The 26,774-nt window shown below is 51.0% G+C and overlaps 10 protein-coding genes across 10 annotated transcripts; 4 read left to right on the top strand and 6 right to left on the bottom strand.

Moving 5' to 3' along the window:
• Positions 1-209: 209 nt before the first annotated feature.
• Positions 210-1,991, bottom strand: BCR37DRAFT_385521 (uncharacterized protein; the record flags this gene model as incomplete). Its single annotated transcript, XM_040870360.1, has 2 exons — positions 210-1,695; positions 1,744-1,991. The coding sequence occupies 2 exons, from the start codon at positions 1,989-1,991 to the stop codon at positions 210-212; spliced, it is 1,734 nt and encodes a 577-aa protein (XP_040727962.1).
• A 3,521-nt stretch (positions 1,992-5,512) lies between these two features.
• On the bottom strand, positions 5,513-7,244 carry BCR37DRAFT_376495 (uncharacterized protein; the record flags this gene model as incomplete). The annotated part of the gene is made up of 2 exons (XM_040868605.1): positions 7,013-7,244; positions 5,513-5,656 (listed from the first exon to the last, which is right to left on the bottom strand). Coding segments are annotated over exons 1-2 (221 nt in total), but the record flags the coding sequence as incomplete, so codon positions are not given.
• Positions 7,136-8,101, bottom strand: BCR37DRAFT_143784 (uncharacterized protein). Its single transcript, XM_040866085.1, has one exon. The coding sequence runs from the start codon at positions 7,807-7,809 to the stop codon at positions 7,303-7,305; it is 507 nt and encodes a 168-aa protein (XP_040727960.1). The 5' UTR covers positions 7,810-8,101; the 3' UTR covers positions 7,136-7,302.
• On the top strand, positions 8,102-9,987 carry BCR37DRAFT_143755 (uncharacterized protein). The gene has a single exon (XM_040866084.1). The coding sequence runs from the start codon at positions 8,394-8,396 to the stop codon at positions 9,852-9,854; it is 1,461 nt and encodes a 486-aa protein (XP_040727959.1). The 5' UTR covers positions 8,102-8,393; the 3' UTR covers positions 9,855-9,987.
• Positions 9,988-10,972: 985 nt separating this feature from the next.
• On the bottom strand, positions 10,973-12,140 carry BCR37DRAFT_143739 (WD repeat-containing protein 5B-like protein). The gene has a single exon (XM_040866083.1). It carries the CDS (start codon positions 12,029-12,031, stop codon positions 11,081-11,083), a length of 951 nt encoding a protein of 316 aa, XP_040727958.1. The 5' UTR covers positions 12,032-12,140; the 3' UTR covers positions 10,973-11,080.
• Positions 12,141-12,508: 368 nt separating this feature from the next.
• On the top strand, positions 12,509-13,968 carry BCR37DRAFT_390810 (uncharacterized protein; the record flags this gene model as incomplete). Its single annotated transcript, XM_040870918.1, has 2 exons — positions 12,509-13,611; positions 13,884-13,968. The coding sequence occupies 2 exons, from the start codon at positions 12,509-12,511 to the stop codon at positions 13,966-13,968; spliced, it is 1,188 nt and encodes a 395-aa protein (XP_040727957.1).
• A 4,166-nt stretch (positions 13,969-18,134) lies between these two features.
• Positions 18,135-18,683, bottom strand: BCR37DRAFT_376487 (uncharacterized protein; the record flags this gene model as incomplete). The annotated part of the gene is made up of 1 exon (XM_040868604.1): positions 18,135-18,683. Exon 1 carries the CDS (start codon positions 18,393-18,395, stop codon positions 18,135-18,137), a length of 261 nt encoding a protein of 86 aa, XP_040727956.1. The 5' UTR covers positions 18,396-18,683.
• Positions 18,684-21,388: 2,705 nt separating this feature from the next.
• Positions 21,389-23,503, top strand: BCR37DRAFT_376485 (uncharacterized protein). Its single transcript, XM_040868603.1, has one exon. It carries the CDS (start codon positions 21,621-21,623, stop codon positions 23,100-23,102), a length of 1,482 nt encoding a protein of 493 aa, XP_040727955.1. The 5' UTR covers positions 21,389-21,620; the 3' UTR covers positions 23,103-23,503.
• An 853-nt stretch (positions 23,504-24,356) lies between these two features.
• BCR37DRAFT_390808 (uncharacterized protein) lies at positions 24,357-25,307 on the bottom strand (the record flags this gene model as incomplete). The annotated part of the gene is made up of 1 exon (XM_040870917.1): positions 24,357-25,307. The coding sequence occupies one exon, from the start codon at positions 25,305-25,307 to the stop codon at positions 24,357-24,359; it is 951 nt and encodes a 316-aa protein (XP_040727954.1).
• Positions 25,308-25,435: 128 nt separating this feature from the next.
• On the top strand, positions 25,436-26,747 carry BCR37DRAFT_376482 (Endonuclease/exonuclease/phosphatase). Its single transcript, XM_040868602.1, has one exon. It carries the CDS (start codon positions 25,484-25,486, stop codon positions 26,699-26,701), a length of 1,218 nt encoding a protein of 405 aa, XP_040727953.1. The 5' UTR covers positions 25,436-25,483; the 3' UTR covers positions 26,702-26,747.
• Positions 26,748-26,774: the final 27 nt, after the last annotated feature.

Genomic DNA, 26,774 nt, shown 5'->3' with positions numbered 1-26,774 from the left:
TTAAGTGAAGAATTGAAAGGGAAGCGTCAAAGCAGTTACAAGAGGGATAAGCTCGAGGCAGAAGCGCGGAAAAGAGGAACGAGATAGCAAATTCACCGATATGCGATGGGTATGCCAAAATTGAGTGAGAAACAAGTGTGTTGTATACGCTTGCTTCGATGCATAAGCATAGTGTGATCAAAGGAGCGAGTGATTCAGGGTGTCTCAAATCAGAACGACGTCAATCGACGTACTTCGATACGACCAGATCGCGTGCGTGCATGACCACGCTGAAGTGCATTGTTGGCGGTATTCTGATATGCCGGAACAGGCGAAACAGCGTCATCTAGGTCCATCATCGAGGTATCGCTTTCTTCACTTGCAACAGGCTCAGCTGGCAACGGCTTAAACATGCGACCTGACAAAAACGTCGATTCGACCACAGGTGCTGCTGATTGCGCACGTTCTGGTGAGAGGAGTCGACCCGTCACTGCCATCGCAGCGGCAGCAATCAATGGATCTTGTCGAGCGCCCACCCCTGGTCCTGCAGCGAGTCGGAAATTGCCCTCACGCTCCATACGATGACCACCAGCAAGCATAGTTGGACTGTCCTGACCAAATGTGTAAGACTGTGTGCGTTGAAACTTGCCATTCTTTCGAAAGACGTGCATTTGCTTTGATGCGCACGCTTTGTGGTCTTCGTGTTTCATTCCGACGTAGCTGGTTGCGTGGTGCGCGTATTCGTTGTGGAAGGTTGAGTAGCCGCCATCGAGAATGTACATCTCGGGGTAGTGTAATTTCGGGTACTGATGGGCGTTTAGCTCGCGGTCGCGTCGTCGAAGATGCAATGCAATTCGTGGTGCACGAACGGCCGAGAACTCGCAGTGCAAGATGACCAGTGTGCGCGTTGGTTGTGGATCTGTGAGTAAGGGATGCTCATCGAGGGCCTGCAATGAAGAAATGTTGATGGCATTGTGGACGTGCCCACCAGCATACTCATACGCAAATCGACAGTCCACAATTTGAAGCTGGTCGTAGCTGTGGCTGTACTGTCCATCTAGAACACGCGCCAAGGTCGCGCCGGAGATGCGTCGAATTTGGTCCTCGCGTGATTGAAAAGATGGCAGGATCGTCGGCTCATTCGCTGCTTCCACCTTCGGCGAGACGTTGGGTTTTCCCGCACTCAGGAACTCGTCGTTGGAGTTAACCATACTCTGTGTGCGCCTAAACTGTGGCAAACCGCGCGATGCGACCTTGTTGGCGGTAATTGGGCCAAGCGGTGATCGTTCCAGCTCGTCCGTCGCGACATCTTTGCGAGCAAAGCCAAGGCCAAAAAACTTGCGTGGTGTCTTTTTGGGCGAGTCTTCAAACTGCTCTGTGAGGTCGTTCTCCTTGTTATCCTTGTTATCCTTAAACATGCTCGATTTGCCAAACGTCGGGCGATCGTCCTTTGAGAAGGCCTTGCGAGAGACGAGTGACGGCCTGATCGTCTTGCGTGGTACGGCAAAGACGTGATCGGCTTTGGGCTGTTCCACCATACTCGTTGTTCTTGAGAGTTTGAGACGCGGCGGGACGGGCGATGTATCCATCAAATCGCCGGGAGACATGCTCGTATCGCCTTCCTCCCCGGGCGTTCGAAGGCCGCCTAGATGGACATCTTCGTGATTGTACGAGAATTGCGACATGAGCGAGCGTCGGGGCGTGGGCAGAGCAGGACTAGGTGTGTCAGCATCGGTAGATCCAATGTATGAAAGAATGACTTACGATGTGCCAATATTGAAATTCTGGGAGAGGTCTGCTGCAAGAGATGAGGTCGGAGAGGGCAAGGGCCTGCGTGCACCAAAGTAGTCGCTGCCATTGCCGCTGCTGTCAGGGCGTTGTTGCACACTGCCGCTGGAGGCAGGTCTAGTGAATGGAATAGACGGCGCCGTTGTGTGTCGGACCAGCTTGTGCGCTCTAGGCTGCTGTATGTCTTGAGCTGGAACTGCCCAGGTTGATTGCCATTCGTTCATCACTCACTGGGCCATCGATACTCGGCTTGCGTTGGGTCGTGTCTTGGGAAGTGTTGTTGCGAGATCTGCTCTCGTTGCCGTGCTGGAATCAACAAAGCACACGGGGCAGTAGGGAAGGGAGGTCCTGTTGACGAGGGGTTCCTGGGTAGGTAGAGACAGTGAGGCAGCTAGATCGCTGGTTGTATGGACCGTGGATAGGAAGGCAGCGGAGACGTGGACAGGGAAGGCTTCTCTTTTACACAGCGGCGACTGCGAAGACCAGAAGGCATCCAACGGTCAAACACCGAGAGACAGGCTTCCCCCATCAATGGCCAAGGCCGGTAATCAATCCTGCCCTATCTAAGCTGAGACTTGTTCCCGCAGGCTGTAAGAAGCTATTCCGAGAGTCAGGGTTCTTTGTATCAAGGCAATTGGACAAGTCACATCTTGATACATACTTGACCGCGTACGAGGCCCGACCACGGTTTCACCGTGTCAAACTGACTCAAACGCTTGGTGCCATTCTCCGCTTGCGTATACCCAAGGCAAAATGAGCAAAGCAGAAGCAAAGACTCCAAAGAACATGCTCCAGCAAAACTTAATCTGCAACGGTCTCGCCAACGAGAAGAGCGCTTGAATATCGCCTCAACGGCTTGCACAATGGCAGGCTTCCCGCAGTCTGCCGAACAATGTCAAATTGTCAATACAGCGCCGGGCCAATAATTGCCTTTGCCCGTAGGCCTGCAAGCGACGGCGCGAGTCTTACATTTTCCTGTCCATTTTGAGTTGTACATTCCTGAAGTAGACGGGTCGGCTTTGTCGGCTCGCTGAGCCAGGCAGTGAATCTCGCTCAGGTGGACTTCACTGAAATGCCAATGATGCACATTGCACAAGGCTCAAGCAGGCTGAAGCAGAACAAGGTTTCGACTGTTCTCTATCGCTGTCTTAAATGTCTTCATGTATCATTGATAATAGTATGCCATATTCCCTACCTAGCACAGCGTTCAACTCCGGCCCAAGTGAGTCGACGTGTAAATTTGTAATTCGCTCCGTACCTGTGATAAACTGACACCCCATGACGAGACCGATGACTCAATGAGACCACCTTCAGAAATAGTCTTTCCGCCGTCACAAGACCAAGCCCCAGCTGATTTCACCATCTCTGACGTAGCCTCAACAATGAGTCAACAGTGCCAACAGTGGCCCAACACGTCACCCAGGCTGACCCAGCCATCGCTTGATTCGCTTCACGACGCTTAGGCTCAGCTGCTGAGCACTGAGCAGCCTGAGCTGCCGCCCTATACGGTTGACCGCTGCACGGCACAGACCCTCGGAAAACAGATCATGCGCTCATCTGTTCATACAATTTTCTTTGTTGACATTTGTATGTTTACAGTCGCGCTATGCCGTGGCGTCGCGATTTTCGTGTCACAAACACATCACGCGCCTATTCCATAGTTCTATGGCCGGTCGCGCGAGTGGCATGTTGCAAGTTGCAAGTACTGCTCAGGCATCACTGCCAGACAGTGGCAGTGCAAGGTGCAAATCAGGCCTTCCGCTTGTGCTCGGTTGACATATTTGTAGTGTGATTGTGTGAGACCCTGGCGCCTGCCACTGCCTGCAGCTGGGTCCTTGACGCAGCTCGACCTCGTGAATCGACTTAAATGGCGCAGCCTAAATTGAACGGCGTGAAGCGGCGTAGATGGGCCTGGTGTGGTCATGTTCTTCGATCAATGCTGTCCTGCCAGGCTGTCAGTCCTGGACATGGATAGTATTGGATACGCATTAGCGGACTGATGAGACACAGCATATGCACCGAGTCCAGATCTGCCACTTTGGACATATCCAAGTAGTTTCCAGGCAGAAAGTATGTCAGCTGCAATGCGTCTATCTATGGCTAGAATCAGAAGATATGAGGTTGACTGGTGCTGAAGCTGGCAAGTTGAAGGTACAGAGGCATGGCAAACAGCTTGTAGTGCTCGCGAGTCTATCATTGAGGCTCCCCGGCTCCCAAGTACTATTTCAAGCTTCCAGTACACAAGGAAGTGCAAGCTCTCAGTGACTTCCGGCTTGACGATTGACCTCCAGACCAAGGGACCGTTTACAGACTAAGACAAGTCTACAGTGACTCCACACGATCTTTTCAAATTCGAGAAGTCCTTTGATGTTAGGGGCTCATGTGAAGCAATGTGTACGCACTTGTGAGGCTTGTGCTCGCGCCAAGGCGACTCGACACAAGATCCTATGGTAAGCTCAACTCGCTCCCGATTCCTGACACAACAAGTTCTGCTATCTCCCTCGACTTCATCCTCAAGCTTCCTTTGTCCAACGACTATGACTCTATTCTGGTTGTTGGTGACCGTCTCACCAAGAAAGCTCACTTCATCCCTTACGTCGAGGCTACCGGTGCAGTTACCTTCGCAAAGACCTTCATGGATCGCATTGTCTCAAATCATGGCCTACCACCGTCTATTGTCTCTGATCGTGGCTCCATCTTCACGACCACTTCTTATCAGTCGCTGCTTCTCCAGTTTGATCCACAGGTCAAGTCTCTTCTTTCTACAGCATATCACCCTCAGACTGATGGTCAGACTGAGCGTGTCAACTCGATACTCGAACAGTTCCTCCGATGTCACATCAACATGCTCGAGCCGATTGGTGTGCTTTCCTTCCTCAAGCAGCGTTCTGTTACAACGATGCACACCAAGAGATCATCAAGACGTCGCCTTTCTTTGCTGAGCGTAGTTGGCACCCTCGCTTTACTGTTCGACTTGGCCCTCGCACCATTCCTCCAAGTCACGACATGGCTGCTCGTTTGTAGTCTGTTCACGACGAGCTCAAGGTCCACATGCGAGATGCACAGGACAGGTACAAGGAATATGCCGATCGTTCTCGACTACCACTTCCCTCAGAATTCCAGCCTGGCAAGCAAGTTTGGCTACGCACCCGCCATTATCGTACGTCCATTCGACCATCACCAAAGCTTGACTTCACTTGCGCCGGCCCTTTCGCATCACAAGCTCAATCAACGGTACTGCCTTCGGACTCGACCTCCCACGCGATGTTCTCTTTCATCCTGGCTTCTCGCCTGGTCTGCTCGAGCCTTACAACGAACCAATTGGTGCCTTCTCTCATTCACAACCTCGTCTTCCGCCCACAATGATCAACGGACACGGCGAGTGGGAAGTTGACGCTTGTGTTGACTGCAGGCTCGATAATGATCAGTGAAAGTACCTCCTGTATGGACTGGCTACAGCGACGCTCACAAGCAATGGCCACCTGACGAGTCTGTTTGCGCCAACATGTCACTGCTCGTGGTCGGCTTCTCTATCTCAATGCCACCTTTCGCGCATCGAGGACGACGCGCTGAGGGGAGGGTCGTGTCACGAATCGACTGATCAAAGTCCTACTCTTGGTTTCAGTTGCCTCATCACCCGAAATTCCTGTTTACATCTCGCGGCTAGCCTTCCGCGCACAACCACGGCGACCGATCTAGACCTCGTCATCTAGCTCATGGATAAGTCGCTCAGCATCTTGAATACTTGCTTACTTTCTTCTGGCTCAAGTCTCTTACTCTCGCCTGACCCAATCTGAGACATCTCTTTGTCTCCTGGCGCGTCTGGCTAGACGTCGCCCACAGTTTTTGAGACTTTGGCCTTGTTTCTTGTCTTACTGTCTTATGGGTTCTATCACTAGTCGACGAAGAAAAAAGGACAGCCTTCTGCTGCCTTGTTCTACATTCACCAACTTTGTACTTCGGTAGGATCATCTATATCCACCTATTCTGTTGTCTAATGTCTTCGACGTGGACTTGCTCTGCTCTGCCTAGTCACCCCGCAGCTCAGTCGTTACATGAATCAATCAAGCAACATCTGCTTGGGAAGCAACAAGCTGACGTATTCAAGTTTCTAATACTGTCATGGACTGATTATGAGACTAGGTGCCTTCGACTTTACAGCCTGATCGTGTCTTCATGCATTCGATCCGATGCCATACGACAACGGGTGCATGGTAATGAGGGTCGAGGAATCTAAGTATCGTCAGACTGGCTCAGAGCTCGCGACGCATTTTCATTGAGCTAAAAGTGGCTGGACGATACTGCAGTGCTTTGTACTCGTTCTAGGCTGCTTTCAGGAGTTAATGCTCATCAGGAGACACCTCCTGTATTCACCTCCCATTTCTGCAGAATTTTGAAGCCCATTTATGTTTAACAAGCATGCGTAGTAGACGTCCGGCGTGGGGGATGATAAAAGCATATCCAGAAAGAGCATTTGAGGAACGCAGCCAAGTATTTCAGCTGCTTCTCACATGCTGTCTTTTAACCTCAGACATATCAAAGCGGCTTTAGGCTGGTGATCATGGGCAATCATGTACCCAGTCACATGGCTTGACTTGTGCATATGCCTGCCACAGATCGCGTGCTTACACGTGATGATGTCCACTTGATCTACTTCACAGGGAGAATGTGACTTTACTCTGCTCGTCTTTCGGCGTAAGCATATTTGCACTTCTCTGGTGCCTGTGCTTGACACCTCTCCATTCACGTCATCACTGTATCCACGTAGGGTGAGGAATTTGGTCCCTCAAACAGCCGGTCATTTCAAACATTCCGTTTGAGTTTGGGCCAAACTCAAACCAAAGTCAAACTAGCCCTCATGTTTGGCCCTCTAGTTTGGTCACCAAACCCAATCCCGAACACTCTACTACTCAAACGTTTGGAATGTTTGGTTATGTTTGGTATTGTCCCGTGTGTCACGGACTGAACTCTGATACCGCTTTCAGATGTCCAACCAGCCTCTGGAAACCTTTCCCAGATATATCACCAGCCCCTTGTTACATCTTGCGCTATTTCCTTGTGCACAACCACAACGACCGAGTCAGTCTTCTCTGCTCGCTATCATGGAATTACCTGTTCAGCATCTTCAACAAGTTGCTTGCTCTCTTCTGGCTCCAGCCCCTTGTTCCTAATACACACATCAAGACATCTCTTTGCGTCTGAGTCGTCTGGTTAGACACTACTCGCAGTCTTTGGGGCTTGGACTCTACATCTTGTCTTTCTTGCTTCCAGCTCTAGTCTGATGAAGATAAAAGGACAGCCTTCTGCTGTCTTGTTCTTCATTCACCAACTTCGTACACAGGTAGAATTGCTACTACCTAACAGTCTTGTTGTCTAGTGTCTCCGAAGTAGACTCGACCAGCTCTGCCTCGTACCTCGTGCTGACGTCTCAGCTTCCATCGTACCTCCGTCGATCCCCTTCGAGCCCAGTCGTTACACCGTGAGTCGCGACTCGTGACTTCATTAGACATGACATGAGCCCTGTGGTCACTTCTGTCACTGACTGTCAGGCGGGGCTGTGCCGCTGTTTCCAGACTGCGACCTTTGACGGTATGACCTGTCACCTGCGTCTCCGCGTGACTGCCGAGGTCTGGACTCCAGGACTCTGCACTGTGGAAGTGAGCCTCTGAACACTTTTGTCTGCAAAGCACAAGATCTCGCAATTACTGGCATGTCGAATCTATTCACTCGTAGATCTTCTGCAAGTAGTAGGCCAACCGGCTCTTTCAACGACGGCGATGGCAGTTCACAGCATTCGCTCTCATCAGTGTGCACACCAAGCCCTGGGCTGTTCACACAATCAAGGCAAGATTTGATGGACAGCCCAACAGATACATCGGAGCGAGCTTTCTCTCGAGGGAAGTTGATATGCACTGACCTGCGCAACCGTATGTCTGGACAAACACTCGAGAGTCTGATGTGCCTCGGTAGCTGGGTGCCCATGTTCCACCGTACTGTCTGATGAATCATGTTCATCATAATGGTTGACGTGCTGAAAGACATAGCGAACTGTAGCTGACTGTTGACATTATCATCTAGTGACTTGGCATCTCCCTGGACCCTCGGCTCTCGGTCAAGATACCGCAACGTAAGCCAAACTCAGCCCAAACTCGTGTTTGAGTTTGACAAGTTTGGTCTTTATTTGGTACCAAACTCAAGCACAAACATGAAGAGTCTGAGCTGCTTGGTTTGGTCCAGCATGCTTGGGCTCATGCTTGGTCGACCAAACTCAAGCCCAAATAAATAGGCTTGTTTGGTCTGAAAGACCAAATTCCTCACCCTATATCCACGCATAGTCTGGATCGCTCCACTCTACCTGCAACTATGACTGGGCTCTGACGCCCAGTGCCCACTCCTTACAATGCTGTTGCTTCATTTTACATTGCAGCTGGCCATGCATGTGCACGCACGACACATCATTCGGTACGGGATGATTAGCTGCAGGGGAAGACGCTTATTTGTTTCGCTCTGAAAAATGCTCTCAAAGGACACTGAATCCCTATCAAATTTATGCCAGCGTGTCATCCTCGATTACGATACTACGGCATCAGCGGATAGCGAGCATCAATTCTACGTTGCCCTCAAGTATGCGACCACTCACTCACATGTCTCTCTGCATGGTTCCGACGAGCCTTTTGCTGTTCTCACTCCTGTCGATCGTACTGTTTCAGCCTACCGCGGCTGCGCCCGTGACGCCAGCTCAGGCTGACAGCACATTGCACACAGCAGGACCGGTATACAATGAGGATTATTGGGAACTTAAAGACAAAACCCAGCCTACCTTCTACGAAGCATTGTTCTCACTTTCATCAGTCATGAGCGAGGTGGCCGCAGACGCCTGCAACGGAGGTGATCCAAAGATCCATAAAGCACAAAGCGACAGGTGTGAGAAGAGTTGTCAACGTGCCCGATCGCGTTATGCGGATTTTTATGTGCCTGTTTTGATCGAGAAATCGTTGCGAAGGGGACATGTCGGTTGTATACAAGGCACGGATATTCATATAGAGGATATGGATTTCGTGCATAAGCTGAGCTTCCTCACCCGTGTTTGCGCTTGGCAATGCAGCTGTACAGTATTCAACCTCGTCAAATACATCCGGATGCCTCAAGTGACTCATCAACGCCAAACCTGGGAGCTCTCGCCAAAAAAGGATGATGCTTATTGGAAAAGCTTTGGTGAGCCATTCAAAGGTAAAGCCCGTTGTCATGTCGCCGATATAAAATCCTGGGTGTCAGAAGCAGCGCTTTTAGCGTCTGCTAAGGCGCAAGATGGACCGTTCGGCAATATTGCATGGGAGGTGCGGCTTGAGGGCGTTGTCGATGAGCACCTACCCATTCTCTGGAAAAAGTTCGATGATGAGATGTCGATGAAATGTTATTGCCATCGACATTTTAATGCATGGCACACTTATTTTCATGGTCATTGCAAGACATATGCAGGCCATGGGCAACCCAAGCCCAAGTCAACGCACCCTCCTCAGGATGTAGCGGCTGGAAATCAGCATATGTGTCCCTGGCCACCAACCTGGAATCCTTTGGCCGGCAACGTAGCCCATTCATCAAATTCAGGCCAGATGCCATCAGGCATCAACTATTATCCATCAGGCATCAACTATTATCCATCAGGCATCAACCATTATCCGCAGTCGTCGAGCCAAGGAGCTGCAGCTGGATCAAGCCAACCTTTGACGAGCCAACAGCAGTTGTTGGATTACTCGATATCTCCTTATTATTTGAGTCCGACACCAAATGATCACGGGCTCCCTAAGTGGGAGATATATGAGCCTTGGTCTCAGCAATGTCTGTCATACAACCCAAGTGAGAACCTCCAAGCACATGGTCAGTGTCAGCCTGCTCCATTTCATGGAGAGTCATCAGGGCAAGGACATCCCTCGCAGCATCATGATGCTTCAGCCGACCAACAACACGTGCAAACTCAGAATGGCCAGCTATGCGAGGTCCCTTGGCCTGTTTGGCGTTATGATCATTTCCCGGACAGCCAGGATGGTGGTTCAGGCAATCCGCGACCGCCCCCGCCATACATATAGTGAAACTATGCTGGATGTCACGGACTGATCGAACAATCTTATTCTCAACTTCAGTTGCTTCATCACCTGGACCCCTATTTACACCTCGCGGCTATTCTTCTGTGCACAACCACAGCGACCGATCTAGACCTCGCTATTCAAATCATGGAATCACTTGGTCAGCAACTTCAACAGTTGCTTCCTTCCTTCCGCCTCAAGTCTCTTATTCTCGCCTTACCAATATGAGACAGCTCTTCGCCTGTTAGCCTGTATGGCTAATTGTCGTCTACAGTCTTTGAGAATTAGGCCTGTCTCTTAACTTACTGCTTTTAGCTTCTGGCTCTAGTCTACGAGAAATTAAAAAAGAGAGCCTTCTACCGGCTCGTTCTTCATTCATCAGTTCTGTTATTTGGTAGGATCGTCTCTATCTTCCTTTCCTTTTGTCCAGTATCTTCGACGTGAACTCGCTCCGCTGTGCCTAGTCCCCCCTCAGCCCAGTTATTAAACTGAGGCCGAACAGTTCGATAGCCTATGCTTGATGCAGGCGTGTATCTGGGTCATCATTTGAATACAAATCATCTCGTCTTTAGCTATTCGAAAGAGCGATTCAAACTCAGCTACATCTCTTTGTCTTCAAACAGTGAGAGCCTTGCTAGATAGGTGTATGCACATAGAGCATTGGGCGTCTGCGCATCTTCATCAGTAACAGCTGCAGAGGACACCGAAGACCTATGCTATAAGCCTACAAGTGACCAGCACAGCGTATCAGCGGGTGAGGACACCAGATACATACGTCCAACAGCACATGAAGAAGTGTGCACAAAGCTGCATCATCGAAGTACGGTGCTGCATCTAATACAAATGCTCGTGTCTTGGTCTCAATGTATCCCGGACCCGTAACACGACGCCGCACAAGACGATTCGGGCGCAAAAGAGGCTAAGGCATCGGTCTGCTTTGGGGACTAGACCGAGGAGCAAACAACTCCATCCATACATTGATTGCATAGTGAGCACGAGACTCCGCAGTCTCATATTTTGTCATCCGCATCTACTGACATGGAGTCCAAAGAGACCAGCCAGTGTTTGGAAGGAAGCGAACCATCTCACGAAACTGATCAGAGGTCTGCATCTCAGACATGAGCGCTAGATAGAAATGGGCTTCCGACGCTCACCGGCTTGGTTGCTGAATTCGGCATCGACTGTGTCTGGAAAGACTGAGGACTAGTCTGTGCTGTGTGATGCTTCCTTCATACATCAGCCTGGTAGATGTAGATAGTCTTGTCCAAGCCAGCCACAACCAACCACTTCTTGGCATCAGTCACACGTCGACTGACGCTGAGAATAACCTCGTCGCTGCATTGAATCTCTTGCAGCACGTCTTTGCTCTGAGTATGCCACACTGTGACCTTACCATTCTCACCGCCGATGATCATTTCATCATTCGCCATTTCAGCATTGAGGGTGTACTTGACATTGAGATGGCCTTTGTATGTCTTGAGCGGCAGACTACTGACAAAGTCCCACAGACGAATAGTTGAGTCCAGAGTGCAAGACATGAGAATGCGTCCGTTTGGAGAAAATGCAGCAAAGGAGACTGGCGGGGAATCTTGATCGACCAGTGTCTTGAGGCATTGTCCGGAGAGGGTATCCCATATGCGAATGAGCCCATCGTGTGAGCACGAGACAAGCATCGAGCCATCCACATTGAACCGTACACTGGACACAGGATCGCTGTGCGCTGGTAGCGTCTTCAGACATGTACCTGCCAAGACATCCCATATTTTGACAGACTCATCAAAGGAGCCCGAGGCAGCTAGATTGCCGGCGTGGTTGAATGTACAACAGAGAGCAAAGTTTGTATGGCCACGTAGATTGCGTACAGTGGTACCTTTAGCGACATCCCATATCCGTACTGTGCGATCGTCGGAAGCTGTTATGACTAGCAGACTATCGCGCGACCAAGCGACGTCTGAGATACCCTTGGCATGTCCCTGAAGGGTCTGTTCGAGCTGCCAAGTATCAGTGTCCCAGATCTTGACGGTACAATCTGCTGAGCTACTGGCAAGGAGGCGCCCATTGGGAGAGAAGTAGGCAGAGGAGACACCCTTGTTGTGGGATGGCAGCTTCGTAGCGAGTGTATATGAACTGAACGAGTCGAGTTTCTGCCGCTTAGGCGAGCGACCTTCCTCGACTGCCATGAATCTTGGTTCAGGGATATAGCAGGAGAACACAAGTTGATAGCCTAAGTGACTCGATGATTAGAAGCGGTCTGTGGTCCATGGGTGGTCTGAGCTGTTCGCAGACTACAGCTTCAAGGTGGTATACCGGCCTGATAAGGCTCAAGGACACCCAGATGCGCTTTCTCGTCGGGAGGATCTCCGCCCAAATCAAATTCTAACAAGGGGATGCTCACCTGTCAAACAATGTCAGACCGCTGCAGGAGACAAATCGATTGGTTCTGAATGCTGTTCGAACGCGAGCTCAAGTCAGGACTGTGGCAGATGAATTGCTTGCGCGAACTGTCACTGCTTAGTCCGTGAAGAGCATCCAGATCAGGCTTCCAGGGCCAAGATACGATTCGGACACTGATGCCCACGGAGTTTTGGAATTTTGGAGCAGCTCAACGGCACAGTACAGTCGACGGACACACACCTTAAAAAAGAAGCAGTCACAGAATGGAAGACGAGACGCAGTACGTGCCAAGCGGCACGAACCATGATCCCCCTCCGGAAGCAGCTTTGACCCGAGACCTCCCATCGTCCCCACCTACAACACAACATAATCTCCCTATGAAACGAAAGTACAGCGAACGCAAACGTGTCTTTGTCGACCCTGTCGACGAGGAACGAGACGAGGAAGAAGAAAAGGTTCCAATGCCGTTGGAAGCATTCCGCACGGTCATCAACATCCTTCACCACGTGAACACTACTTGCGAGAACAGCAATCTGCCGTTCCCATGGGAACCCTTACCAGACTGGGACTCAGTCATCAACACCTTCAGGGACTCGGTCAAGCGGGTCAAGGCTGCTAATCCACCAGTGATGGTAGAAAAATCCAAGCTGGACGTCATTGATACGCTAATTAATCCGTCCAAAACAGAACACGCTGTCGCTATGCTGGGCGAACAAATCCAAAAGCTGGACAAAAAGATCTCAGAGACTAACTCGATCGTCAAACGGGCAGAGGCGCAGCAGGAGATGCGTGCACAGATCAGTACGCCTTCTACAGACCGACAGAACAAACTGTTCACAGACGCGGTAGCTGCTGGAGTCTCAGCTATGGGAACCAAGAAGGCCAGCAACAAAACAACACCAGTCGCAAACAGGGCTACAGCAACCAAGAAGACGGCGAAAGCGCAGAAGCCAGAGCCTGTGACCATTACGTTCTCCACGGGGCTCAAAGAGCTATCGATCGCACAGCGCTTCAAGCTCAAGCTAAAGATCAACAATGCAATGCCTAAGATTAAAAGCAAGCAACTAGGCGTGTCCTCCCTGAGGGTCTCAACAAGGGGCAATTTGGTGCTCCAGCCAAGCCAGGGCACGATGGCGGAGGAGCTGGTGGAGACCAAAGACCAATGGCTCAAGGCTCTTGAAGAACAGGACTGCCAGGAAGTCATTATCAACAAGCCACAATACAAGGTGGTAGTGCATGGCGTGCCCCTCGAATGGGAGGACGTAGATCCTTTTGACAGCGTCCAAGAGGAACTACGCGAATCGAATCAGTTCACGTCGAGCCACAAACCTCGCTGGCTGGCAAGCAAGTCAAGCCCAGACGCCAAGTGCGGGTCTATGGTACTCTGCACCTATGACAAAGCTGAAATGACGAGAGCAATCAACAAAGGGCTGCTCCTTATGGGGAAAAGAGTCCATACGAGCAAGTACCACACGTTTGATGCCACAACACACTGCGACAACTGCCAGCAGAAGGGACACGGGGCACAGGTTTGCCGACAAGGCCCCAAATGCGGAAAATGCGGCGAAAGCCACAAGACTCTATCTTGTAAAGCGACCATTGCGAAATGCGTAAACTGCGGTGAAGCCCACACAGCAGACAGCAAGAAATGTATCAAGCACAAAGAGGCGAAGGAGGAGTGGATTACGATCAAGAGGAAGGGACGCCACTCGTCTACGACTGACTTCTCGTCCCAGCCACCTACGCAGGTGCACACAAGCCCCTTAAGCACACCTACGCCTGCTGCGTTTAGGGTGTCACAAGAATCGCAAGATGACAACATGGAACTTTAATGATAGGCACACCCCTATCGGAGAAGGATCTTAAGGACATGATGCTGGGGAGGCAACGAGCAGGCCACATCAGTATCTTTCAGCACAATTGTGGCAGATGCCAAGCAACACAAGAAGCATTGTTCAACAGTGCATACATGGTTGCAGACATCATTTTGCTACAAGAACAATGGACATGCAGGACGATACAGGGCATGCATACATTGGATCTAACGCTGAGCAACACCAATTACACAAAATACACGTCCACAAAGCCAGGTAGACAACGCGCGGCCATCTATGTGCTCAATGCCAGAGACGACCTGGAAGTGGAACACAGACTCGACCTCATGGACGACCAGGATGCAGTGTGCATTGACATCAAGCTCAAGGAAGCCTCCAAGGCGATCACATTAGTTAATGTGTACAACCAGGTGCCAATGGGACAGGCTGAAGACGCCTCGCAAGCGATGGAAGCAAGCGAATACACAATGAAAAGGATCTGGAGCGCGCTAAGAGACCTTCCAAGAGACGCTATCATCACGGGGGATATGAATGCGCATCACCCTCACTGGAACGAATTTACCCAGCGACCAAGGCTACATCAGGAACTCATGAGGCTTGTGAGCGAACGAGAGTTCGTTCTACAGAATGAAGGTTCATTTACGAGACGTGGCAATGCAGGGCAAGTCGACACTATCATCGACCTGACGTTTGCGCGAGGTTGGGCTCTCTCAGGCATGGCAGGATGGCGAACCAGGCAAGACCTCACCACAGGATCCGATCACGAAGTGATCCATCTCATGGTTGACTTACCAAAGCCGATCTCCCGACACCGACTGGCAACGCAGCAAAACGGAGACCATCCACTCAGATACAACCTGAAGACTCTCAGCCCCGAGAAGTCGAAGGAACTTGAGCAAAGCCTACGAGAAGCGCTGGTACATGACAGTCGGGGCTGGGACTTGGAGGCAGCAAGTGCAGAGGACATAGACGAGGCCGCTGCGCGTCTTGACCAGGCTATTGCAAAAGCACTCAGAACCACTTGCAGACCTACCTCGGCACTGAAGGGACGCAAGAGATGGTGGAACACAGAACTAGACCAACACCTTGCGGAGCTCCACACGAAGCGCAATAGGTCTCTGCAACATAGGGATCAGCCGACACGCCAAGATTACAAAAGAGCCCGCAACAAATGGAGAAGGCTGGTGCGCGACACAAAACGCAAGTGTTGGCAGGAGTTTGTAGAAGAGGAGACACCAAATCGGGCTTTCGAGGCACGGCGCTACTGTTTGGCAAAAGGTGGGACAAGCATCAATTGCCTCACCACAGAGGAAGGTGGCGAAATTCGTACAGCCGTGAGCTTCCAGGACAAGGAAGAGGTACTCTATCGACAACTATTTCCACCGCCGCCACACACAGAAGCCTTCAGCCTCCCAGCTGGCTACACGACAGAGCACCACTGGGGAATGGTGACGGAACAGGAATTATCAACAGCGGTATACCAGAACTCCACTAGGAGCGCAGGGGGCCCAGATGGTTACAATCATGCTTTTATCCAACGGTATTATGATACCCTGAAGATTGCGCTTGCGCCGATCATCAGAGAGTGCGTCCGGATAGGACACCACCCAGAGACCTGGAAACAGTCCATCACGGTGGTCTTGAGAAAGCCCAACAAACCAGACTATAGCAAGCCAAGAGCCTACAGGCCTATAGCGCTGCTCAAATGTATCTCAAAAGTCTTGGAGAGACTACAAGCAACGAGGTTTCACACTATCATGGAGCAAGCGAACTGCTTTCATCCATACCAGATGGGAGCACGCAAGCACCGTTCAGCACTAGACGCCGTCCACCTACTAGTGAACGAAGCCGAGGTTGCAAGAAGCACAAAACAGAAATGCTCAACGCTGTTAATGGACGTGGCGGGGGCATTCGACCATGTGTCGAAAGACCAGCTTCTGAGACGAATGGCAGACAAAGGTCTCCCTGAAGAGATGATCCAGTACACGGCGGCCTTTCTCTCTGGTCGATCCACACGGATTTCTTTTGACGGGCGAACCGCTCCACAAAGGATGATCACTACAGGCATCCCACAAGGGTCGCCGCTCAGCCCGATACTCTTCACGCTGTATATTGGGCCAATATTTGCTAGCATTACGAGAGCATGCGAATCGGAAGTAGACGGCGAAGGCGCAAAGTTGACTTGCGGCAGCTTTATGGACGACATCAGAATTACCATCACGTCAGACACCTACGAAACAAACGCAGCTCTGTTAGCACTGGCGCAAAAAGAGGCTGTAGACTGGGGAAGAGCCAATGCAGTAGCATTTGACACCAGCAAGGAGGAAGTCATACACTTTTGGCAGAAGCCAAGGCGGGCAAGGCAAAGGGCAGTCCCATGTGCCACACAAGAGGATAGTCCGACAACGCAGCACAACGCAATACCAGAAGACACTCAGGTTGCGCCTAGGCAAGGGGCAGTGACAAGAAGCCTAGCAGCAAGAGCCGGTGAAACCGCGACCAGAGCGGAAGTCCCCTCGCAAGAGGGCTTCACGCACACGCAAACCAATGAACCACCCACTGAGGCGGTAGTCACCTCGGATGGAAGGTGCATCACCCCAGCACCTTGCATAAGATGGCTAGGAGTGTTCATCGATCAGCGCTTGAAGTTCGATCAGCACATCAAGATCAAGGGAGAAAAAGCGGACAAAGCATGGCTGGCAGTCTCTCGCCTAGTCAAAGCAGAATCGGGCTTGTCGGTGGCAGCAAGCAGGAAGCTGATCGTGACGTGCGTGCTACCAGTCATGGAGTACGGGTGCACGCTTTGGGCCACGAAGCGGCAGCCTAACCGAACCATGGAGAAGACGATCAACAAGGCAATCATCAAAACACTGGGAGCAACCAGAAGCACTCCCAGCAAAGTGCTACACCTTGACTGCAGAATTCCCACCTTAAAGGCACACACAAAGGACGCAGCCAGGAGGGATGCGGCGCGGTGGCACACTCTCCCCAAAAACCACCCGCTCAAGCAGATCGTCACAGGCCCGGCAGGTCAAAAAGGCTTGACCATAAAGAAGGCCGTTCACCAGCTGAAACAGATATGCGAGCCAAAGCATATCGAACGCTTCGACTATGAGGCAGACCATTCAAGACTTCCTAGGCTGAACCCCGACTTGATCCAAGTCACGGTAGACAAGTCGATGTCCAAAGACGAACAAGCCAAAGCACACGTCATATGCGCTGCATACAAGCAGCCAGACACGCTGTCTCTATACAGCGACGGTTCATGCACTGACAAGGGATGTGGTGCGGCAGCGGCAGTAGCAGCATACTGCAACAACAGACTCATCTCGCAAAAAGTACAAACGCATCGGAGGGAGCTGATATCGTATGATACCGAACTGATTGGCTTGGAGATGGCAGCAAAGTTGGCCGCAGAACTGGTGGCGCGCAACACGGAGTTGGCCTCAATCTACATCTTTTCAGACAACCAGTCTGCGCTAGACTCCCTACAGAGCACAGCGCCAACAACGGGCCAGAGTCTCAGACTGAGGGCACAGAGGGCACTTGTCCAACTCAGCGCATGTGGGAGACCAACAAGACTAGTGTGGCTGCCGGGCCATTGCTCTATCCCAGGCAACGAGAAGGCAGACCAGCTGGCAAGGGAGGCGGCAGAAAGCAGTCCGACCATGCCAGACATTACGCGCAGTACAGATATCGGCATTTCGCTGTCATATGTCAAGGCCATGCGGAAAAAGAAGATGATGGAGGAATGGGCCAAAGAATTCCACGCATGCAAGAGAGATGGCATTACACCGAAAAGTGTTACAAGGTTTGACAAGTACAGCACCTTCGACGCGAAAAGCTTGAAGCTGCCCAGCTGGACAGCAAGGCCAAGACACGTCGTTGCACGCATAATAGGGTTGCGCAGCTGTGCAGGCTCTTACGGCAAGGGCATGTGGACGAGAGCAGAGAGACGCTTACGGGTGTGCGACTGCAGACCCACACGCCCGCTACCAGAGACAAGGGAACACTTGCTGTACTTTTGCCCAAAATGGGCGCAAGCGAGAGCAGCTCACATTGACTCCGACCGAGCAAACAGATCGATCAAAAGACTCCTAAACGACCCAACACACATGGAATCCTTGGCGGACTTCCTACAAGACTGTAAAGCAGCAACTCGCAAGGAGCTTTTCAGACGAGACGCCACTCCAAGTGGCACAGGCGAACAAGCGAGGTGGAACCAGATCAGCTCAGACGCAGCCCACCAATACAGCGACATGGCAAGCGTACACGTCCCAAGCACGCCCATGGGCCCTCCGGACGCACCAGCCATCACCCTTAACCCCTCACCACGCTAGACGAGGTGACCACGTCGAACTGCCCCGAAGTAGGACAGCGAGACAGCGGTGTTGCCCGCTATATAAACAAATATTGGCTTAGGCCAGATCGCCAACAATGACGGAGCAGGAAGTGCCGCAACCCATTGCGCGCGAGGACAAGTATTGGAAGAACCATACACGTGAGGCGTGTATCTTTCAAAGACAGAACAAGCGGCGGTGCCGCTGAGTTCCTATATAGGCCATAGAGTCCTGGGAGGAGTAGGTATGTAAGACAACGGAACAAAAAAAAAAAAACACAGTACAGTGTAGTTCTGACTCTCTTCAGGATCTGGACAACAGGTACTCCTCAGTCGATGGCCCGATCTATCACGAAAGTAAAAGGTCTACATTCCCAACAACAAGGTGCTCAAGCTCTCATCGTCACGACAGCACCACGACTCTATCTTGGCCGGACACTGGGGTGTCGGCAAGACCTTCGAACTTCTTTCACGACAGTACTTCTGGCCCGGCATGCGAGCTGATGTGAAGCAGTGTGTACGCACTTGTGACACTTGTGCATGCGTCAGGGCGACTCGACACAAGATCCTATGGTGAGCTAAACCCGCTCCCGATTCCTGACACATCAAGTTCTGCTATCTCCCTCGACTTCATCCTCAAGCTTCTTTTGTCCAACGACTATGACTCTATTCTGGCTGTTGTTGACCATCTCACCAAGAAAGCTCACTTCATCCCTTACGTCGAGGCTACCGGTGCAGTTACCTTCGCAAAGACCTTCATGGATCGCATTGTCTCAAATCATGGCCTACCACCGTCTATTGTCTCTGATCGTGGCTCCATCTTCACGTCCAACTCTTGTCAGTTACTGCTTCTCCAGTTTGATTCACAGGTCAAGTCTCTTCTGTCTACAGCCCATCACCCTCAGACTGATGGTCAGACTGAGCGTGTCAACTCGATACTCGAACAGTTCCTCCGATGTTACATCAACATGCTCAAGACGAGTGGTGTGCTCTCCTTCCTCAAGCTGAGTTCTATTACAACGATGCACACCAAGAGATCATCAAGACGTCGCCTTTCTTTGCTGAGCGTGGTTGGCACCCTCGCTTTACTGTTCGACTTGGCCTCGCTCCATTCCTGCAAGTCACGACATGGCCATGGCTGCTCGTTTGCAGTCTGTTCACGACAAGCTCAAGGTCCACAAGCGAGATGCACAGGACAAGTACAAGGAATATGCCGATCGTTCTCGACTACCAGTTCCCTCAGAGTTCCAGCCTGTCAAGCAAGTTTGGCTACGCACCCGCCATTATCGTACGTCCATTCGACCATCACCAAAGCTTGACTTCACTTGCGCCGGCTCTTTCGCATCACGAGCTCAATCAACGGTACTGCCTGCGAACTCGACCTCCCACGCGATGTTCTCATTCATCCTGTATTCTCGCCTGGTCTGCTCGAGCCTAACAACGAACCAAGTAGTGCCTTCTCTCGTTCACAACCTCGTCCCGGGCCCACACTATTCAACGGACACGGCGAGTGGGCCGTTGACGCTTGTGTTGACTGCAAGTTCGACGACGATCAGTGGAAGTACCTCTTGCATTGGACTGGCTACAGCGACGCTCACAACCAATGGGCACCTGCCGAGTCTGTTCACGCCAACATGTCACTGCTCGTGCACAACTTCCACCGTCTCAACCTCACTGCTCCAAAACCACCTTTCGCGCATCGAGGACGACGCGCCAAGGGGAGGGTCGTGTCACGGACTGACTGATCGAAGTTCTATTCTGGTTTCAGAGGTCTCACCACCTGGAAACCCTGGTCACATCCGCGGCTATTCATCTGCGCACAACCACAGCGACCGATCTAGACCTTCTCGTCTAAATCATGGAACAACTCGCTCAGCATCTTCAACAGTTGCTTGCTTTCTTCTGGCTCAAGTCTCTTACTCTCGCCTGACCAATCTGGGACATCTCTTTGTCTCTTGGCGCGTCTGGCTAGACGTCGCCCACAGCTTTTGAGACTTTGGCCTTGTTTCTTGTCTTACTGTCTTATGGGTTCTATCACTAGTCGATGAAGAAAAAAGGAGAGCCTTCTGCTGCCTTGTTCTACATTCACCAACTTTGTACTTTGGTAGGATCATCTATATCTACCTATTCTGTTGTCTAGTGTCTTCGACGTGGACTCGCCCTACTCTGCCTAGTCACCCTGAGCGCAGTCGTTACATGAATCAACCAAGCAACATCTGCTTGGGAAGCAACAAGCTGATGTATTCAATTTTCTAATACTGTCATGGACTGATTATGAGACTAGATGTCTTCGACTTTACAGCCTGATCGTGTCTCCATGCATTAGATCCGATGCCATACGACAACGGAGGCATGGTAATGAGGGTCAAGGAATTTAAGGCATGTCAGACTGGCTCAGAGTTCGCGACGCATTTCCATTGAGCCAAAAGTGGCTGCACAATGCTGCAGTGCTTTGTAGCTGTTCTAGGCTGCTTTCAGGAGTTAATGCTCATCAGGAGACACCTCCTGTATTCACCTCCCAAGTCTGCAGAATTTTGAAGCTCATTTATGTTTAACAAGCATGCGTAGTAGATGTCCGGCGTGGGAGATGATAAAGGCATATCGAAAGAGAGCATTTGAGGAACGCAGCTAAGTATTTCAGCTGCTTCTCACTTGCTGTTTTATAACCTCAGACATATCGAAGCGGTTCTAGGCTGGTGATCATGGGCAATTATGTACCCAGTCACATGGCTTGACTAGTGCATATCTCTGCCACAGATCGCGTGTCTCCGCGTGATGATGTCCACTTGATTTACTGCATAGGGAGGATGTGTTTTTACTCTGCTCGTCTTTCGGCTTAAGCATATTTGCTCTTCTCTGCAGGTGCCTGTGCTGGACACTTCACGCTTCACGGCATCACTGTTTTTACGCATAATCTGGATCGCTCCACTCTACCTGCAACTGTGACTGAGGCCCTGATGCCCTGTGCCCACTTCTTGCAGTACTGTTTCTTCATCTTACACTGCAGCTGCCATATGTACGCACGACACATGACTTGATACGGGATAATTAGCTGCAGGGGAAGACGTTCTCTTGTTTTGCTCCCACAAATGTGCTAAAAGTACGCTGAAACCACCTCAAACTTATGCCAGCGTGTCATTCTCGATTGCACTACTACGACGTCAGTGGACAGCGACCGCCAATTCTACTGTGCCAGCAAGCATGCAGCCACTCACCTCGTTGTCTCTTTGGATGGTTCCAACGAGCCTTTTGCTTCTCTCACTCTTGTCGACCGTACTGCATCAGCCTACCGCGGCTACGCCCATGTGGCCAGCTAGGACCGGCAGCACATCGCACGCAGCCGCAGGCACCGGAAATTCAATCGACAGTAGCACCACTGAAGACGCGATCGCCAGCCCTCAATACGAGAAGGATTTCTGGCTACTCAACAATGATGACCAGCCTACCTTCTACAAAGCATTGTTCTCACTTTCATCAGTCATGAGCGAGGCTGCTACAGACGCCTGCAATGGAGGTGATCCAAAGATCTTTAAAGTACAAAGCGACAGGTGTGAGAAGACCTGCTCGAATGCCCGATCTAGATACGCGGATCATTATGTACGTGTTCTGACCCCCAAATCGACGCGAAGAAAAAGTGACGGTTGCGTACGAGGCACGGATATTCATATAGAGGATATGGAATTCGTGCATAAGCTGAGCTTCCTCACTCGTGTTTGCGCTTGGCAATGCAGCTGTAAAATATTCAACCGTGTCGAATACATCCAGATGCCTCAAGTCACTTATAAGAAACACCAAATCTTGGAGCTCTCGCCAAGACACGATGAAGCTTATTGGAAAAACTATCGTGGGTTCCACCAACACTCCACACGCTGTCATGTTACCACTATACAAGCTTGGGTGTCACAAGCAGCAAGTGAGGCGCAGAGTGAGGAGTTCGCCAAAATCAAATGGGAGGTGCGACTTGAGGCCATTGTCGATGAGCACATAACCGTTCCCAGTACCATCTTTGATGAGCAGATGTCCATGGAATGTTACTGCGCCCGACGCGGAAAAAGCAGCAGGCACAGATATCTTCGTGGTTACTGCCTGAAAGGCCATTTGAGACACACCAACCCCAAGAAAGATCACCCTTCTCAGGATGTAGCATCCAACAATCAGCAAATGTGCCCCTGGCCACCGACCATGAATCCATTATACGGCAGTGCAGCCCATTCACCGGGTTCAGGACAGATGCCATCAGGGCTTAGCCATTATCCGCAGTCGTCGCATCGAGCAGGTGCAGCTGGATCAAGCCATCAATTGACATCTGAGCAGTTGCGGGACCAGCAGTATGAGCTGTGGGTAGTTAACATGTTTGGGTCCGGACAGGTGAACTCGGTACCAAATAATGACGGGGTCCCTGAGCCGGTGACACTTTGGCCTCAGCAATGTCTGTTGAACAATCCAAGTGAGTATCAATCTGATCAGTATCAGGCCGCTCCAGCTTATGGAGAGTCATCAGGGCAAGGAAATCCCTCGCAGCATTATGATTATTCAGTCGACCAACAACACGCACACACTCAGAGAGGTCAGCAAATCGATATCGATTTGTTTAATTGGTATCAGAATTGGTATCAAAATCGGGATCGGAACGGTCGGAATGGTCATGTAGCCAATTCTTGGCCGCCCGTGCCATTCAGATAGTGGAACGGTGCAGAATGTTACGGCGTGACTGACCGGTCTTATGCTCGATTTCAGTTGCTTCATCACCTGAGAACCCTATTTACATCTCGCGGCTATTCTTCTGTGCACAACCACAGCGACCGATCTGGACCTCGTCATCTGGATCATTGAATCACTCGTTCAGCATCTTCAACAGATGCTTCCTTTCTTCCGCCTCAAGTCTCCTTTTCTCGCCTTAGTAATATGAGGCAGCTCTTCGCCTGTTGGCGTGTTTGACTTGACTTCGTTCACAGTCCTAGGGACTTAGGCCATGTCTTTTGTCTAACTGCTTTACGGCTTCTAGCTTTAGTCTATGCTTTGAAAAAGAAAGCCTTCTACTGCCTTGTTCTTCATTCATCAACTCTGTTCTGTTATCTGGTAGGATCGTCCTTGTATCCCTATTCTTTGGTCCATATTTTGGGGTGGAGTCGCTCTGTTCTGCCTTCAACCCTCAGCCCAGTCATTACACTGAAGTCTTCTTTTTGCTGATCAACAATTCGAAGAAGCATGCTTGATGCAGGCGTGTTTCTGCATCCTGCGTCGATATTTTGGGTTGATCCAATCCATATCGTCTTCCAGCTTTTCTAAACAGCGATTCAGGCTCAGCTACGTCTTCCTCTCCTCAAATGCTGAGAGGTCTGCTAGACAGCTGTGTGTATATGAAGCATTGGGCGTCTGAGCATCTTGATCAGTAACAGCTGCAGAGGACGCCGAAGACCTATGCTATAAGCCTACGAGTGACTATCACAGCGTATCAGCGGGTGAGCACGCCAGATACATATGACCAATAGCACATGAAGAAGTGTGCACACAGCTGCATCATCGTAGCATGGTGCTGCATCTAACACAAATGCTCGTGTCTTGGTCTCAATGTATCCCGGACCCGTAACACGACGCCGCACAAGACGATTCGGGCGCAAAAGAGGCTGAGGCATCGGTCTGCTTTGGGAACTAGACCGAGGAGCAAACAACTCCATCCATACATTGATTGCATAGTGAACACGAGACTCCGCAGTCTCATATGTTGTCATCCGCATCCATGGATATGGGGTCCAAAGAGACCAGCCAGTGTTTGGAAGGAAGCGAACCATCTCACGAAACTGATCAGAGGTCTGCATCTCAGACATGAGCGCTAGATAGAAATGGGCTTCCGACGCTCACCGGCTTGGTTGCTGAAATCGGCATCGACTGTGTCTGGAAAGACTGACGACTAGTCTGTGCTGTGTGATGCTTCCTTCATACATCAGCCTGGTAGATGTAGATAGTCTTGTCCAAGCCAGCCACAGCCAACCACTTCTTGGCATCAGTCACACGTCGACTGACGCTGAGGATAACCTCGTCGCTGCATTGAATCTCTTGCAGCACGTCTTTGCTCTGAGTATGCCACACTGTGACCTTACCATTCTCACCGCCGATGATCATTTCATCATTCGCCATTTCAGCATTGAGGGTGTACTTGACATTGAGATGGCCTTTGTATGTCTTGAGCGGCAGACTACTGACAAAGTCCCACAGTCGAATAGTTGAGTCCAGAGTGCAAGACATGAGAATGCGTCCGTTTGGGGAGAATGCAGCAAAGGAGACTGGCGGGGAATCTTGATCGACCAGTGTCTTGAGGCATTGTCCGGAGAGGGTATCCCATATGCGAATGAGCCCATCGTGTGAGCACGAGACAAGCATCGAGCCATCAACATTGAACCGTACACTGGACACAGGATCGCTGTGCGCTGGTAGCGTCTTCAGACATGTACCTGCCAAGACATCCCATATTTTGACAGACTCATCAAAGGAGCCCGAGGCAGCTAGATTGCCGGCGTGGTTGAATGTACAACAGAGAGCAAAGTTTGTATGACCACGTAGATTGCGTACAGTGGTACCTTTAGCGACATCCCATATCCGTACTGTGCGATCGTCGGAAGCTGTTATGACTAGCAGACTATCGCGCGACCAAGCGACGTCTGAAATACCCTTGGCATGTCCCTGAAGGGTCTGTTCGAGCTGCCAAGTATCAGTGTCCCAGATCTTGACGGTACAATCTGCTGAGCTACTGGCAAGGAGGCGCCCATTGGGAGAGAAGCAGACAGAGGAGACACCCTTGTTGTGGGATGGCAGCGTCGAAGCGAGTGTATATGAGTTGAACGAGTCGAGCTTCTGCCGCTTAGGCGAGCGATCTTCCTCGACTGCCATGAGTCTCGGTTCAGGGATATAGCAGGAGAATACAAGTTGATCGCCTGAATGACTCGATGAGTAGGAAGTGGTCTGTGGTTGTCACTGGTTGATTCGTGCGACTTGAAACTTGAAACGCGCCAACTGACGATACATGCACAGCTGCAAAGAGAAAGACTTATACGACAGCTCGAGGCATGCCAGATGAGCTCGAGATTGTCTCGCTCAATTGCTGGGGATTGAAGTACATCAGCGAGCTCACAGACGAGCGCATTGCGCACATCGCAGATGAGCTGGCGAACGGGACAAGCGACATCGTTTGTCTGCAGGAAATATGGCAACGGCGACACTGGCGGTTGCTGAGGGATAGGGTCAAGGACCGGCTACCCCATTCCAAGTACTTCTACTCTGGCATGATGGGATCTGGCCTGGCTATCTTGTCGAGACATCCTATCATTGGCACGGATATGAGGCCGTATACGCTCAATGGTCGCCCTCAGGCATTCTACAGAGGAGATTGGTTCGTTGGCAAAGGAGTCGCCAGTGTTGTGATTCTCCTTCCCAGTAAACGCAAATGTCAGATCTTCAATACACACATGCATGCCCCGTACAACGAGCGCGTAGACACCTACCTCTGCCACCGAACGGCGCAAGGCTGGGATTTGCGGAAAATGCTCAAGGCCTCGGTGGAAGCGGGTTATCTCACCTTTGCCACTGGAGACTTCAATTCTGTCCCTGGCAGTCTTGTGCATCGCTTTTTGACGACGTATCTGTCAGATTCCTTCATTACCCTCAACCCTGAACTGCCCTTGTTTCCAGACAGTGAGACACAACAGTCTGCCCAAGAGCTGGTGGATGTGTATGGTGCCACGTGCGACGTCTCGCCGCTGAATTCTTGGCGGCAGACTCAAGCTCCGGACATGGAAGCGAAACGGCTTGACTATGTCTTTCACGATGACAAAGTTGTGCCAAAGTCCGTTCAGGTTATCTTCACGGAGCGTGTTCCGCTTGTCAACTGTTCGCCTTCCGACCACTTTGGTCTGTCGTGTAGGTACATCATCAAAGAGAGCGGGTGGCACACGTATCGCCCACTGGATCGATCAGACTACGATGAAATGCTGTCACTCGTGAATCAGTACATGAAAAGAGAAAGGCTACACTCAGAACTTCGCATTGGACACTTTTGGGTATCCGTGGTCGCGCTTTTCTACATTCACTATCGTATGTTCTTGGCATCGCCAATCGTTGCTGGCTGCTTGGGTCTACTGAGTCTTGTGGTTGCCGTTACTGGATTGATGAGTGGTCTTGTTGGTGCCATCTTTGGGTGGTGGGAGTTGAGGAGTCTCTACGAGTTTCGCGACGAGGTGTATCGCAGTCGTCGGATGTATGCATTAACTATAGAGGCCGAGGAATAGCATGATCGTAGAAGCATTTGTACAACGTCATGGCAGTGTCGATGGGTCCATAATCAAAATATGACACGACAAG

The sequence above is a fragment of the Protomyces lactucae-debilis genome (genome assembly GCF_002105105.1).
Source record: "Protomyces lactucae-debilis strain 12-1054 chromosome Unknown BCR37scaffold_2, whole genome shotgun sequence".
NCBI lineage: Eukaryota > Fungi > Ascomycota > Taphrinomycetes > Taphrinales > Protomycetaceae > Protomyces > Protomyces lactucae-debilis.
This window is presented reverse-complemented; position numbering and strand designations above follow the sequence as displayed.